Raw genomic sequence first — 14,384 nt, 5'->3', positions numbered from 1 at the left:
TGGTGCACTTCACAAAATAGATGGCATGAGGTAGGAGAATTATGTGGATATATTGAAGCAACATCTCAAGACATCAGTCAGGAAGTTAAAGCTTGGTCGCAAATGGGTCTTCCAAATGGACAATGACCCCAAGCATACTTCCAAAGTTGTGGCGAAATGGCTTAAGGACAACAAAGTCAAGGTATTGGAGTGGCCATCACAAAGCCCTGACCTCAATCCTATAGAAAATGTGTGGGCAGAATTGAAAAAGCGTGTGCGAGCAAGGAGGCCTACAAACCTGACTCAGTTACACCAGCTCTGTCAGGAGGAATGGGCCAAAATTCACCCAACTTATTGTGGGAAGCTTGTGGAAACGTTTGACCCACGTTAAACAATTTGAAGGCAATGCTACCAAATATTAATTGAGTGTATGTAAACTTCTGACCCACTGGGAATGTGATGAAATAAATAAAAGCTGAAATAAATAATTCTCTCTACTATTATTCTGATATTTCACATTCTTAAAATAAAGTGGTGATCCTAACTGACCTAAAACAGGGAATTTTACTAGGATTAAATGTCAGGAATTGTGAAAAACTGAGTTTAAATGTATTTGGCTAAGGTGTATGTAAACTTCCGACTTCAACTGTACATACGTATGTTTCCCGTTATAAATCAGACCCGTCGTAAAACTGTGCGCGTGTGAACAAGCATTATAACTCAGCCTGTAAAACGCCCTCCATTCTCTGTTTATGGTGACAATAACGCCCTTTATTTGTTGTATAATTTGGTACTTTTGGAATTAGATAGTGCCAAATATTTGGCTTGTAACCATAGCGGATCCCTTTTTGGTGCTATTTGAAGGTTCTATAAGGAACCAATCTCATAAGGTTCTAAATGGAACCTGTATGGGGCTATAAAAAAAAAAAAAAAACATCCTTATGGTTCTATAAAGAGGCATTAAAAAAAGTATATATAGTATATATATAGTATATATAGCACCAAAAAAGGGTACCGCTATTGTTACAACCCTATATAGGTTCTTTATATCACCTTTATGGAGAATGGTTCTGTAAATAACCTTTCTCAATCTCAAAGGTTCTTTGTAGATCCTTTTGAAGAACCATACAGGGTTTTTTATTCTGGTTAGCCATATTATATTGTTAAAATTCCATAAGGTGTTATTATTGTCTTCATTGACAAGTTGAATCAGTTGTACTATCTCTGGAACAGCTAGGGGTCCCCGAGAAGAGAATTGAGAACCACTTCTCAATTGACACAAGGCCATACGTGAGTCTTTCACAAGACACCGTGACTGGCCTTAGTAATATGTAATGGCATAAAACAACACATTAGATCAACTGGAAGGACACTCACGGTTGCACAAAAAGAGCTGTGAGCAAACCACGCCCCAAATCATTCTAATGACCCGCCACTCCTACAGTTTAATTATCACTAAAAGAGTAAAGAACCCTTTTGTGAACTGCAAAGATCCATTGAAGGGCTCAAACGGTTATTTGAGTCATTATAGTTCCACATAGAACCATCACCCTTCCCAAATAACCATTTTTTTTTGTGTGTGTTCAGCAAAACTTTAAATGCATAGCCTATCTATTTACTAGGCTACTAGGCCTAATTAAATTAGAGATGGTAATTTATTGTATAACTGCTTCAGGAATGCATCACGGCCAGAAAAGGTGAGGAATTTATTCTGCAATGGTAATGAAAGTTAAATAAATAGTAGATAGATTCCTGTCTAATTATTTTAGATTCCAATAACAAAATACATTGATTTTAGCTTTTCTTTCTTGTTATTATGTTTTCCTATGAATAAGTGTGTCATCATGTCACCCATTTTCACAAAATACTTACTTGCCTGCTTGCAATACAATACTTCTACCACAAAAAAAAATGTATGTATGCATGGTCTGAAGTTTGCATGTTTTGGGGTATTTTTGCACATAAGCAAAAAAAAAAAGAGGAATGAGCACGCCCCCATTCTCATCGACGGGGCTGTAGTGGAACAGGTTGAGAGCTTCAAGTTCCTTGGTGTCCACATCACCAACGAACTATCATGGTCCAAACACACCAAGACAGTCGTGAAGAGGGCACGACAAAGCCTATTCCCCCTCAGGAGACTAAAAAGATTTGGCATGGGTCCTCAGATCCTCAAAAAATTCTACAGCTGCACCATCGAGAGCATCCTGACTGGTTGCATCACCGCCTGGTATGGCAACTGCTTGGCCTCTGACCGCAAGGCACTACATTCAGGACCTCTATACCAGGCGGTGTCCCTGCCATTCAGGACCTCTATACCAGGCGGTGTCAGAGGAAGGCCCTCAAAATTGTCAAAGACTCCAGCCACCCTAGTCATAGACTGTTCTCTCTGCTACCGCACGGCAAGCGGTACCGGAGTGCCAAGTCTAGGTCCAAAAGACTTCTCAACAGCTTCTACCCCCAAGCCATAAGACTCCTGAACAGCTAATCATGGCTACCCGGACTATTTGCACTGCCCCCCCACCCCATCCTTTTTACACTGCTGCTACTCTGTTAAGTATTTATGCATAGTCACTTTAACTCTACCCACATGTACATATTACCTCAACTACCTCAACTAGCCGGTGCCCCCGCACATTGACTCTGCAACGGTACCCCCCTGTATATATAGCCTCCCTACTGTCACTTTATTTTACTGTATATATAGCCTCCCTACTGTCACTTTATTTTACTTCTGCTCTTTTTTTCTCAACACTTTTTTTGTTGTTGTTTTATTCTTACTTTTTTTGTTTAAAATAAATGCACTGTTGGTTAAGGGCTGTAAGTAAGCATTTCACTGTAATGTCTGCACCTGTTGTATTCGGCGCATGTGACCAATAAAATTTGATTTGATTTGATTTGAAGCAACGTTTATAAATGAAGCCCCTGGACTCTATCACTGTGTGTGTGCGTGTGTGTGCACGTGTCTGTGTGTGTGTGTGTGTGTGTGTGCACGTGTGTGTGTGTGTCACAGTTAGGGCTGGGGCGTCATTGACATTTTATCAGCCGGTTATTGTCATGCAAAAGTAGGCGGTCTCACAGTAATTGACCGTTAATTAACATAAACATATTTAGCATCTCCAGGCCTCCACACATACAAGCTGCTGATGCTTGCCTTTGGAACATCTACATTTTAAAAAGTCGAATAAATCAATTTAATATACACCATCCCAATAAGTCCATTATTTATTTTAGTCAGGTCTAAAGAAACATTATGACATGAAGAAAATGTATTTCAGAAGAACAGAATATGAGTTGGCCTACTGTATGTTAGTTATCTGGCTTTGCTCCATGCCATAGGCTGTAGGCTTGTTCATTTAGCTGACAAGATATGCTTATAAATCCTGTGCCATTATTTTATTTTATATGATTTTATAGTAAGAAGAATATAATAAAAAACGGAATAAAATAGAAAGGATATTTTTCCCATTTTGGAGCGAGTGTGCATGTGAAGTGGCTATGTTGAGCGTAAAAGTGATAATTTGAAACAGGTCCTAGATGCTAGATTTAGAGTTATTTAGCAACTTTAGTTGTGAATGATATAAACCTTAGAATGTCTTACAAATCAATTCATACAGTGGGGAGAACAAGTATTTGATTCACTGCCGATTTTGCAGGTTTTCCTACTTACAAAGCATGTAGAGGTCTGTAATTTTTATCATAGGTACACTTCAACTGTGAGAGACGGAATCTAAAACAAAAATCCAGAAAATCACGTATGATTTTTAAGTAATTAATTTGCATTTTATTGCATGACATAAGTATTTGATACATCAGAAAAGCAGAACTTAATATTTGGTACAGAAACCTTTGTTTGCAATTACAGAGATCATACGTTTCCTGTAGGTCTTGACCAGGTTTGCACACACTGCAGCAGGGATTTTGGCCCACTCCTCCATACAGACCTTCCCCAGATCCTTCAGGTTTCTGGGCTGTCGCTGGGAAATATAGACTTTTAGCTCCCTCCAAAGATTTTCTATTGGGTTCAGGTCTGGAGACTGGCTAGGCCACTCCAGGACCTTGAGATGCTTCTTACGGAGCCACTCCTTAGTTGCCCTGGCTGTGTGTTTCGGGTCGTTGTCATGCTGGAAGACCCAGCCACGACCCATCTTCAATGCTCTTACTGAGGGAAGGAGGTTGTTGGCCAAGATCTCGCGATACATGGCCCCATCCATCCTCCCCTCAATACGGTGCAGTCATCCTGTCCCCTTTGCAGAAAAGCATCCCCAAAGAATGATGTTTCCACCTCCATGCTTCACGGTTGGGCTGCAGGATTTTAATCCATGACGGCGTAGTGTGTTACTAATGGTTTTCTTTGAGACTGTGGTCCCAGCTCTCTTCAGGTCATTGACCAGGTCCTGCCGTGTAGTTCTGGGCTGATCCCTCACCTTACTCATGATCATTGATGCCTCACGAGGTGAGATCTTGCATGGAGCCCCAGACCGAGTGTGATTGACCGTCATCTTGAACTTCTTCCATTTTCTAATAATTGCGCCAACAGTTGTTGCCTTCTCACCAAGCTGCTTGCCTATTGTCCTGTAGCCCATCCCAGCCTTGTGCAGGTCTACAATTGTATCCCTGATGTCCTTACACAGCTCTCTGGTCTTGGCCATTGTGGAGAGGTTGGAGTCTGTTTGATTGAGTGTGTGGACAGGTGTCTTTTATACAGGTAACGAGTTCAAACAGGTGCAGTTAATACAGGTAATGAGTGGAGAACAGGAGGGCTTCTTAAAGAAAAGCCGGAATTCTTACTGGTTGGTAGGTGATCAAATACTTATGTCATGCAATAAAATGCAAATTAATTACTTAAAAATCATACAATGTGATTTTCTGGATTTTTGTTTTAGATTCCGTCTCTCACAGTTGAAGTGTACCTATGATAAAAAATTACAGACCTCTACATGCTTTGTAAGTAGGAAAACCTGCAAAATTGGCAGTGTATCAAATACTTGTTCTCCCCACTGTATATGGGCTGCATGGTGCGACTATAGGCTATTGATTGTAAGGGTTGGTGTGAGGTGTGACCCAGGTGCGGTGCAGGATAGACAGTAGGCAGAGATGGTGAAACAAGGAACTTTACTGATGGTCCCGAAGCCAGGATACAAAAGAACGGACTTTACACGAAAAATAAGACTCCAAAAAACTGTCTGACAGCCAAAATACAAAATACTAACTGCGACTGAAATAATAAATATACAGGGAGAACACTTATAACGTACCTGTCCATACGTACCGCGATCAGACACTGATTAGTACTGCTAGGCATAGTGAAACTAGCAGAGAAAACAGAGCAAGGGAACACAGGGAAGTGAGGGCATAAATACACAGATGAACAGGTAGACACAAGTGACACCAATAGGATCATGATTAGTCCAGACTGTGAGTGAGGAGGTGCCTAAGGTTCTCGGAGGATGACATTCTAGTGGGTCGCTCCGGAACTGCGACCCCCTCAGCCGTTCACCTCGGCGCCACTGGGTGGAGGCGATGGAATGTTGTTATCAGCCCTGGGTCCAGAATGTCCCCCCTGTGCACCCAGGACCGCTCCTCTTGCCCATAACCCTCCCAGTCCACCAGAAATTGGAGACCCCTCCCCACCCGCCGGCAGTCCAGGATCCGGTCCACAGTAAAAGCCGGCTGCCCTCCGACGAGGCGCAGCGGGAGAACATGATGAGGAGGGGGAGCCAGGGGACAGGTGGCGACGGGCTTGAGGAGGGACACATGGAATGTGGGATGCACCCGCATGGTGGTGGGAAGTTGCAGGCAGTAGGCCAATGGGTTGACTCACCGGACCACTCTGAATGGCCCGACGAACCGGGGGGACAGCTTCCTGGACTCCACGCGGAGGGAAGGATCCAGCATGGAGAGCCACAACCTCTGTCCTTGGCGAAAGACCGGGGCCGGGCGACGCCTGCGGTTGGCCTGATATTGAGACCTGACCAAGGCCTGCTTAAGCGCCACCCGTACTTGCCTCCAGCGACAGCAACTGATGTGGGCCTGGACCGACGGAACCACCGCCTCCTCCTCTTGCTCGGGGAATAGGGGGGGTTGGTACCGATATTGGGACTGGAAAGGGGACAGGCCAGTGGACGAGCAGAGAAGGGTGTTGTGGGCGTACTCCACCCACGGCAGTCGCTGACTCCACGTAGCTGGGTTGCTGGAGGCGTAGCAACTCAGCACCCCCTCCAGATCCTTGTTGATGCCCTCCGTCTGCCCGTTCAACTGGGGATGGAAGCCGGAAGACAAGCTGACGGAAGCGCCGAGGCATGTGTCGAATGCCTTCCAGAACCTGGAGGCGAACTATGGGCCCCGATCCTACACCACATCTTGGGGAAGGCCATGGACCCGGAAAACGTGCTGCACCACCAACTTAGCCATCTCCCGGGCCGACGGGAGTTTGGGAAGGGGAATGAAGTGGGCAGCCTTTGAGAACCGGTCCACAACGACCAGGATGACTGTGTATCCATCAGAGGGGGGTAGGGCGGAAATGAAATCCAGCGAGATGTGGGACCAGGGGCGCTTGGGGATAGGCAAGGGTCGGAGCAGCCCTACTGCGGGCTGACGTGAGCACTTTGTGTGCGTGCTCATTGGGCAAGCAGCCACGAAGGCACGCGTATCCCCCTCAGCAGATGGACAACAGAACCTCCTACGCAGGAACGCCAATGTCCTGGCACCCCCTGGATGGCTGGGGAGGTCGGACACGTGTGCCCACTGAAGCAGTCGCGAGCGCGCAGCCTTGGGTACGTACATCCTCCCCGATGGAACTCCGCCCGGATCGGGCTCCCGCCGTAGCACTGCTCTGACCAGCCTATCAATTCCCCACGAAACTGTGGCAGCAATCAGGGCGTTGGGAACAATGGGGTCTTCCCTCTCCACCAGGTCCACGGGGTCAAACTGCCGGGAGAGCGCGTCAGGCTTGGTGTTCTTTGACGGTATGAGATGGTGAACCGGAACCTAGTGAAGAACAACGCCCACTTGGCCTGGCGCGAGTTGAGCCTCTTGGCCCCCTGAATGTAGGCTAAGTTCTTGTGGTCAGTCCATACGACGAATGGATGGCCGGCCCCCTCTAGCCAATGTCTCCACTCCCCCAGGGCGAGCTTGACCGCTAGCATCTCACGGTTCCCCACGTCATAATTCCGCTCCGCCGGGGACACCCAACGGGAGAAAAATGCGCAGGGGTGAGTCTTACCATCCGTGAGGAACCGCTGGGACAGGATTGCTCCCACTGCAATGTCTGAAGCATCCACCTCCACAATGAACGGCAGAGACGGATCAGGATGCCCGAGGACCGGGGCCGATGTAAAGCGCCGCTTCAGCGCATCAAATGCGTTCCCCGCTTCCGGGGTTCAGGCGAAGGAGCGTACGCTCGTCTGGGTGAGGGCTGTCAGGGGAGCGGCTAGGGAGCTAAAATTGTGAATAAATCGGCTACAAAAATGTGCAAACACTAAAAACCGTTGTAGTTGCTTGAGGGATGAGGGCTGGGGCCAATCCAGTACCGCGCTGACCTTGGCTGGGTCCATCCATAGGTCCCCCTGGGTGACGATGAACTCCAGGAAGGAGACTGTCTCAGTGTGGAACACACACTTCTCCGCCTTGATGTAGAGCTGGTGACGGAGAAGGCGTTGGAGGAGCTGCCGAACGTGCTGCTGGTGTTCACTCATGTCCTTCGAAAATATGAGGATATCATCCAAATACACGAATACGCTGTAGTCGAGGAGGTCCCGGAGCACGTCATTGACCAACGCCTGGAACACCGCAGGCGCATTGGCTAGACCAAACGGCATGACTTGGTACTCGTAATGCCCACTTGGTGTGTTAAACGCCGTCTTCCACTCGTCCCCCTCCCGAATCCTCACCAGGTTGTAGGCATTACGTAAGTCCAGCTTGGTAAAGACACAGGCTCCCTGCAACGACTCGAATGCAGTCGTCATCAGGGGGGAGTGTGTAGCGGTTCTTAACCGTGATGTCGTTGAGCGCCCGGTAATCAATGCACGGCCGCTGCCCACCGTCCTTTTTCCCCACGAAGAAGAAGCCCGCTCCCGCGGGTGAGGTAGAGGGACGAATGTGTCCCTCGACAAGTGCCTTGTCAATATACTCCCTCATGGCTAGCGTCTCCGGCCGGGACAAGGAAAACAATCGCCCTCGTGTGGGCATGGCGCCCGGCAGGAGATCGATCGCGCAGTCATATGGCCTGTGAGGAGATAGGCCCTTGGCATGCCTCTTACTAAACACCTCCCCCAGATCCCAATACTCCCGGGGAACGCCTGCCAGGTCTGGGCGTAGGACGGAGTCTGTAGCCGCTGTCCTCCCAGTGGCAAACGCCGCTAGGGCGGTAGGCGGTTCGTAGAGCGGGACCTGGGGAAGAGGTGAGGACTGGTAGGTGGTCTGGGATGGTGGTTTGGGCTGATGAGTGGTCGGTGGAGACCGGAACGGAATGCGGCGGATTCTCCCTCCAGGATGAGCCGCCCCGTGGACCAGTCTATCCAGGGTTTGTGGGTGACCAGCCAGGGGTGCCCGAGGATGAGGGGACACTCCGGAGAGTCCACAATGAAAAACTGGATATCCTCCCATAGCCCCCCCGCCACCCGGACACGCACGGGGACAGTGCGCTGAGTGATGAAGCCCGACCCCAACGGCCGGCCGTCCAGGCCCATGACCGAAACCAGCTCAGAGAGGGAGAGCAACGGAACGCTCCACCCTTGGGCCAGCCCCGCGTCCATCAAGTTTCCTGTGGCCCCAGAATTCACCAATGCATGTGCCCGACGCGTAGTGTGTGCCCACTGAACCCTGACAGGGAGAAAAGTCAGGGAGTCTCTGGTGTTGGGGTTTAGGTTCCGGCTCGCTAGCACCCCTCCCCATACCCACGAGCCCTCCCGTTTACCCGGCTTCTCCGGGCTGATATGGGGACGCGGAGGCACGCCTTGCGTCATGCTTCTCTCGTGCGCCCTCTCACGATGCCGATTGTCTACCCGCACCGAGAGGTCGACGAGGCTGTCCAGTCGCTCAGGCAGCTCCCTGAAGGAGAATTCATCCTTTATCCCCTCCGATAGCCCCTGAGCGTAAAGAACGACCAGGGCGGCCTCCTCCCATCCTGCCTCTCGAGCCCGGGTCCGGAACTCCACGGAGTAGTCGCCACCGAACGGTCACCCTGCCGACAGGCCATGAGCTGCCTCCCGGCCTCGTGCCCCGACATCACCCGAGAGGTGTCGAACACCTTGCGTCGCTCCCGGGTGAATAGGTATGAATCGGAGCACGCCGGAGTAGCCCAGGAAATGGCCCGACCCGTCAACAGAGTGATAATGTAGGCCACCCGGCCCTGCTCCGTCGGGAAGGAGGAGGGTTGTAGGCTGAATATCAGGGAACACTGGGCAAGGAATTCCCTGCAGCCCTCTGGACATCTGTCGTACCTCTCCGGAGGTGGTAGGCGGGGTTCCCGCGATGTCGCAGGTGAGACAGGAGACGCTGCTGCTGGTCGGGTGTCCACCCTGCTCTGCACGGCGATCGTCAGCTGGTGGAGATTCTCAGTGATCTACTGCAGGCCGCGGTTGTGCTGGTTCAGCATGGCTCCCTGCGTTGCCAATGCGCAATGATACTGTGCTGCCTCTGCTGGGTCCATATTGGTGCGTAGTAGGCAGTAGGCAGAGATGGCGAAACAAGGATCTTTACTGATGGTCCCGAAGCCAGGATACAAAATAACAGACTTTACACGAAAAAGAAAGGCGGCGCAAAATAATACTAACTGTGACTGAAATAATAAATAAACAGGGAGAACACTTCTCACGTACCTGTCCATACGTCCCGCGATCAGACACTGATTAGTACTGCTAGGCATAGGGAAACTAGCAGAGAAAACTGAGCAAGGGAACATAGGCAAGTGAGGGTATAAATACACAGGTGAACAGGTAGACACATGTGACACCAATAGGATCATGATTAGTCCAGACTGTGAGTGAGGAGCTTCCTAAGGTTGTGGGAGGATGACACCTAGTGGGTCGCTCTGGAACTGTGACCCCCTCCTGTATCAATTGATGATTTGAAAAAGTAGCGAAAAAAGCTTGCCCCAGGCTGCACAGATGTTCTCTCATCAAGCGATCATATTTTCACCCATCATACTATTATCAATTTAATCTTGTCTTTTGATTTAGAATGGTCCATTATCAAATGAGCAGGAGGCCGTATGCTTTCCTGCTGGTCCGTTTTGTAGGCTACTTCGGATTTATAGCGGAGCATGTGCTTAATATTAGTAGCTGAGGAATAAATATAACACTTAATTCACTCCACGCATCAACCACTGTTTGAGGAGCATGGTCTCGCTGCCTGACAGGTGATATTACGCCAAAACTCTGTATGCCATGGGCTCTCCGACCTTGTTCCTGCAGGTTTCGCAACTAAACATATTTCACTAAACTGTTGACAGCCCGTCTGCGTGCTTGAGAAATGAATAAAGGAGAGAGAGGAGGAGATGGAAATGCATGGTGGTGAGATATTCTGTATAGCTAAAGGTAATGTGTGACCCAATTAATTATGAAAATATAAAACATTCCCTATTATTAGACTATTCAAAATCAAATCCAAATTTATGAATTTAAGGCTAACTGTAAGACGCCCTGCATAATCAATGAACCAACAGCCATCGCGTAGGGCTTTACGTTCTCTCCCAGACTCGTGGATATACATTTTGGAGCATAGCATAAGGTAACCAGTCCATCCAGTATGCATAATAATACAGTCCACAGTCAAAGGCTAGACTAATTATGTATCAAAGACATCTTACATCGGTTTTGTTTAATATTTTTATGCCATGCATGTGGTAGGCTATGTATTTTATGAAGGCGCAATCAGAATTTGTATTCCCCCCCAAAAATTCGGTCTTCTGCTCATAAGCCTATGCATAAGCTCTAATATGTGTATGGGTGTTTTGAATTAATCATCACCTTGGAAAGCACTGTCCATTTCTTTGTGTTAGGCTTTGAAAAAACATCCACAACAACGTTTTATACTGTTTCAACCTGCTGTTGAACTGTTTTGATGACAAGTGTTTGATGTGATTTTCGAGGGCATATGCATTGATGTCAAAGTGGTTAGAAGGACAATAGAGCCCTGAGTACCAGGCCATTAGGACCTGATGGTAGTTAGCAAATTGGGTACTACCAAAGCATGTGCATAAAAGGAGATTACCGTGACTCAACAGTCACGTGGAATTTGACTGCTGTCATGACTCATATATAGGCCTATGGTCACCGCAACAGCCCTAGTCACAGTCACACTGTGTACCTGGGCTGGGGGAGGAGTCACACTGTGTACCTGGGCTGGGGGAGGAGTCACACTGTGTACCTGGGCTGGGGGTGGAGTCACACTGTGTACCTGGGCTGCGGGAGGAGGCTCGCCTCTCATCCCCTGGGCTGATCACAGGCAGTGAACTCACCAGGATGTCACCACTCTGCTGCTGCTGCTGCTGCCTTGGTTGTGTGTGAGATGTGTACAGTACGCCATCGTCAACATCTCTATCTGAGCACCCCGTGTCATCTGTGGAGCTTCAATATGTGTTGTTATTGTCGGTGTTAACCTTGTTCTTTTACGCTGTATTCCTGAGAGTGACACTGAACGTATTTGAAGTCTAAACACTGTCACGGTTTCGGCCGAGGCTGCTCCTCCTCCTTGCTCGGGCAGGCTTCGGCGGTCGTCGTCCCCGGAGTACTAGCTGCCACCGTTGTATGTTTCGATGTTCGTTTGGTTTTGTCTAGTTGTTGTACACCTGTTCCCTGTTAGTGTGATTATGTACCCTTTATATGTTCCATTAGTTTGTCATGTGTTGTGTGTAATTGTTTTCACCTGTCGTTTGGTGCAGTGCTGTTTGCCAGTCACTCATTTTGTACCGTCGCACTGTTGTTTTGTGCGCAGTCGGTTTTGGACTGTTTTACGCACTGTGGCGTATTGTTCGCCTCCGGGTTGGTTAGACCCGTTTTGTTATTTTGGTTTATGCAAGTAAAGTCTGGTTTGACTTAGCTCCTGTGTCCTGCATTTGATTCACACCACATCCGCATCAGAGTTCGCGACAAACACTCTAAGTCCACACAATATGTTTATGTGCAAATTAGCCTTGCTATGCAAGGCTCTTGTGCAAAATAGACAAGAGAATCGTAAATTGGGGCCCTTAACTTCATACTGTAGTGCAGAAGCCATTCTAATGATTCCATCTACGCCCTCTTCCCCTGTGTAATTTCTCTCTATAAATCAGAGAGAGGTAAAGTGCTGTGTGGATAATAGTTGTGATTAGTTTCCCTGTTGTCCTCGTTGTGTTGTAGAACAGATGATGTGTGTAGAGAGTAGGTCTGGACCACAGCCAGGGGTGGTAACAGAGCCCCTGTGGAGGGACACACACTGTATAGTTACTCCGCACAACCATTGGACAGAGATAGTTCACTGCTTTAATTAGCTAGAAGGAGCACTTGTGTTGTACCAACAGAGGAGAGCTTCGTCACTGCCTCAGGCTTCATTATAAAGCTGTGTCCAAGGGATTGTACCCTTATACCAGTGGACCCTCATAGTAATTAAACTGTCCAAGCACTATCCAATAACTTGAAAAATTGTGCTGGTGTTCTGGATTTAGAAACATTTATGCAGTATTGGTAAATGTTTTTTTTAGTAAATATATATATTTTTCCTGTGTCCCAATTGCTACATATTTCACTTATCCATGCTATCGGATGTCAGACTTTTGAGTGTGAAATGAAACATATCAACATCGTGTTGAAGATCAGCACAGGGTTGATCATACTCATTATTATGGATGTATCCACTTCCAGATATGACCTCATATTGTAGATCGCCACTTATACAGCAGTCCAACAGAGGGCGCCATTGTACAACCTTTCATTCTGTGTCAGTGGCGCTTGCCTCTGCTACTGAGGTGTGTTGCTCACTGAGTACAGTACATACCCATATCATACCCATATCATTTATATGTTATCTGAAAAGATTTATGTTCCATATCTCTTCCCTGTCCTCTGTCCTGAATATCCCCTCTAAACACATAGTACAATGTTTCAGGAGGTCACAGGCTGCAAAAGTATGCCTTACGCCCAAAAGACTGTGCTCCATTTAATAGACTACCTAAAGACTGGGCTCCATTTAATATACCAGTGTATGTGACCACAGGAAATCATCCAGTCTATTTTTGTGACTGCAGACTAACCTTCAGCTTACACCACTCTCTGTTCCTCTCCTCTGTCCCTCCAGCCCACACAGGGGTCGGGAAGCGTTCTCTGGTGGCACAGACGGCCAGGGGCCCCAGTGTAAGCTGTACAGTGCTGTGGCAGGGAAGCACTTTGTGGTGACTAAGTCCTACCAGCCACAGTCCGAAGGGGAGATCACCCTGTACCAGAACGACAGGGTCAAAGGTGAACATCCCGCCCACTGCTCTTTGTTTTTTTCCAGAGGGAAGCAGTGCTTGAATTGGGTCACATGTTCTATTGCTTAAGTACTCGTCCCTCTATATTTGCTCTGAAATATGAACACCGTTACTCATTGTGTATTTATTCCTTGTGTTATTATCTTTCTACTATTTTTCTATTTTTCTCTCTGTATTGTTGGGAAGGGCCCGTAAGTAACCATTTCACTGTTAGTCTACACCTGCTGTTTACGAAGCATGTGACAAATAGCATTTAATTTAATTTGATCGGTACCATGAAATTGAAATGAGTACCTGAGCCTTTTTAATTCCACTCCAAGCTCAGGAGAGAAGAGATATTAGAGGGAACAGTCTTTATAGCCACTCAGAGGGATGTTGGAGAGAAGAGATATTAGAGGGAACAGTCTTTGTAGCCACTCAGAGGGATGTTGGACAGAAGAGATATTAGAGGGAACAGTCTTTGTAGCCACTCAGAGGGATGTTGGAGAGAAGAGATATAACACTGAAGCAGCTAACTTTGTGAATACCAATACTTGAGTCATTCTCAAAACTTTTGACTCAGTACCTTTACTTTTAAAATTCAATTGGGCCTTGTCTAAGGTTACATAATATTTACCTATCAAGCTGTTATGTTGTGTAAGCTGGAGTGGCACTGAAGAGACCACAGCACAGTACTGGAGCTGAAGAGACCACAGCACAGTACTGGAGTGGCACTGAAGAGACCACATCACAGTACTGGAGTGGAGCTGAAGAGACCACAGCACAGTACTGGAGTGGAGCTGAAGAGACCACATCACAGTACTGGAGTGGCACTGAAGAGACCACAGCACAGTACTGGAGCTGAAGAGACCACAGCACAGTACTGGAGTGGAGCTGAAGAGACCACAACACAGTACTGGAGCTGAAGAGACCACAGCACAGTACTGGAGCTGAAGAGACCACAGCACCAGTACTGGAGTGG

General features: G+C 47.7%; 1 protein-coding gene across 1 annotated transcript in view; it reads left to right on the top strand.

Annotated features, from left to right (window-relative positions):
* The window catches only part of LOC311134445 (SH3 and multiple ankyrin repeat domains protein 2-like), a gene marked incomplete at both ends in the record, with an annotated part of 121,644 nt that overhangs the window by 40,737 nt on the left and 66,523 nt on the right, over positions 1-14,384 (top strand). The window contains one exon of the mRNA XM_084168126.1: positions 13,252-13,412. Within this exon, the coding sequence (XP_084024252.1) occupies positions 13,252-13,412 (161 nt within the window). The remainder of the gene's footprint in view (positions 1-13,251; positions 13,413-14,384) is intronic.

Source organism: Coregonus lavaretus (genome assembly GCF_964263955.1).
Source record: "Coregonus lavaretus genome assembly, chromosome: 9".
Classification (NCBI taxonomy): Eukaryota; Metazoa; Chordata; class Actinopteri; order Salmoniformes; family Salmonidae; genus Coregonus; species Coregonus lavaretus.
Note: the sequence above shows the minus strand (reverse complement) of the source record. Positions and strands in the feature narration are given on the sequence as shown.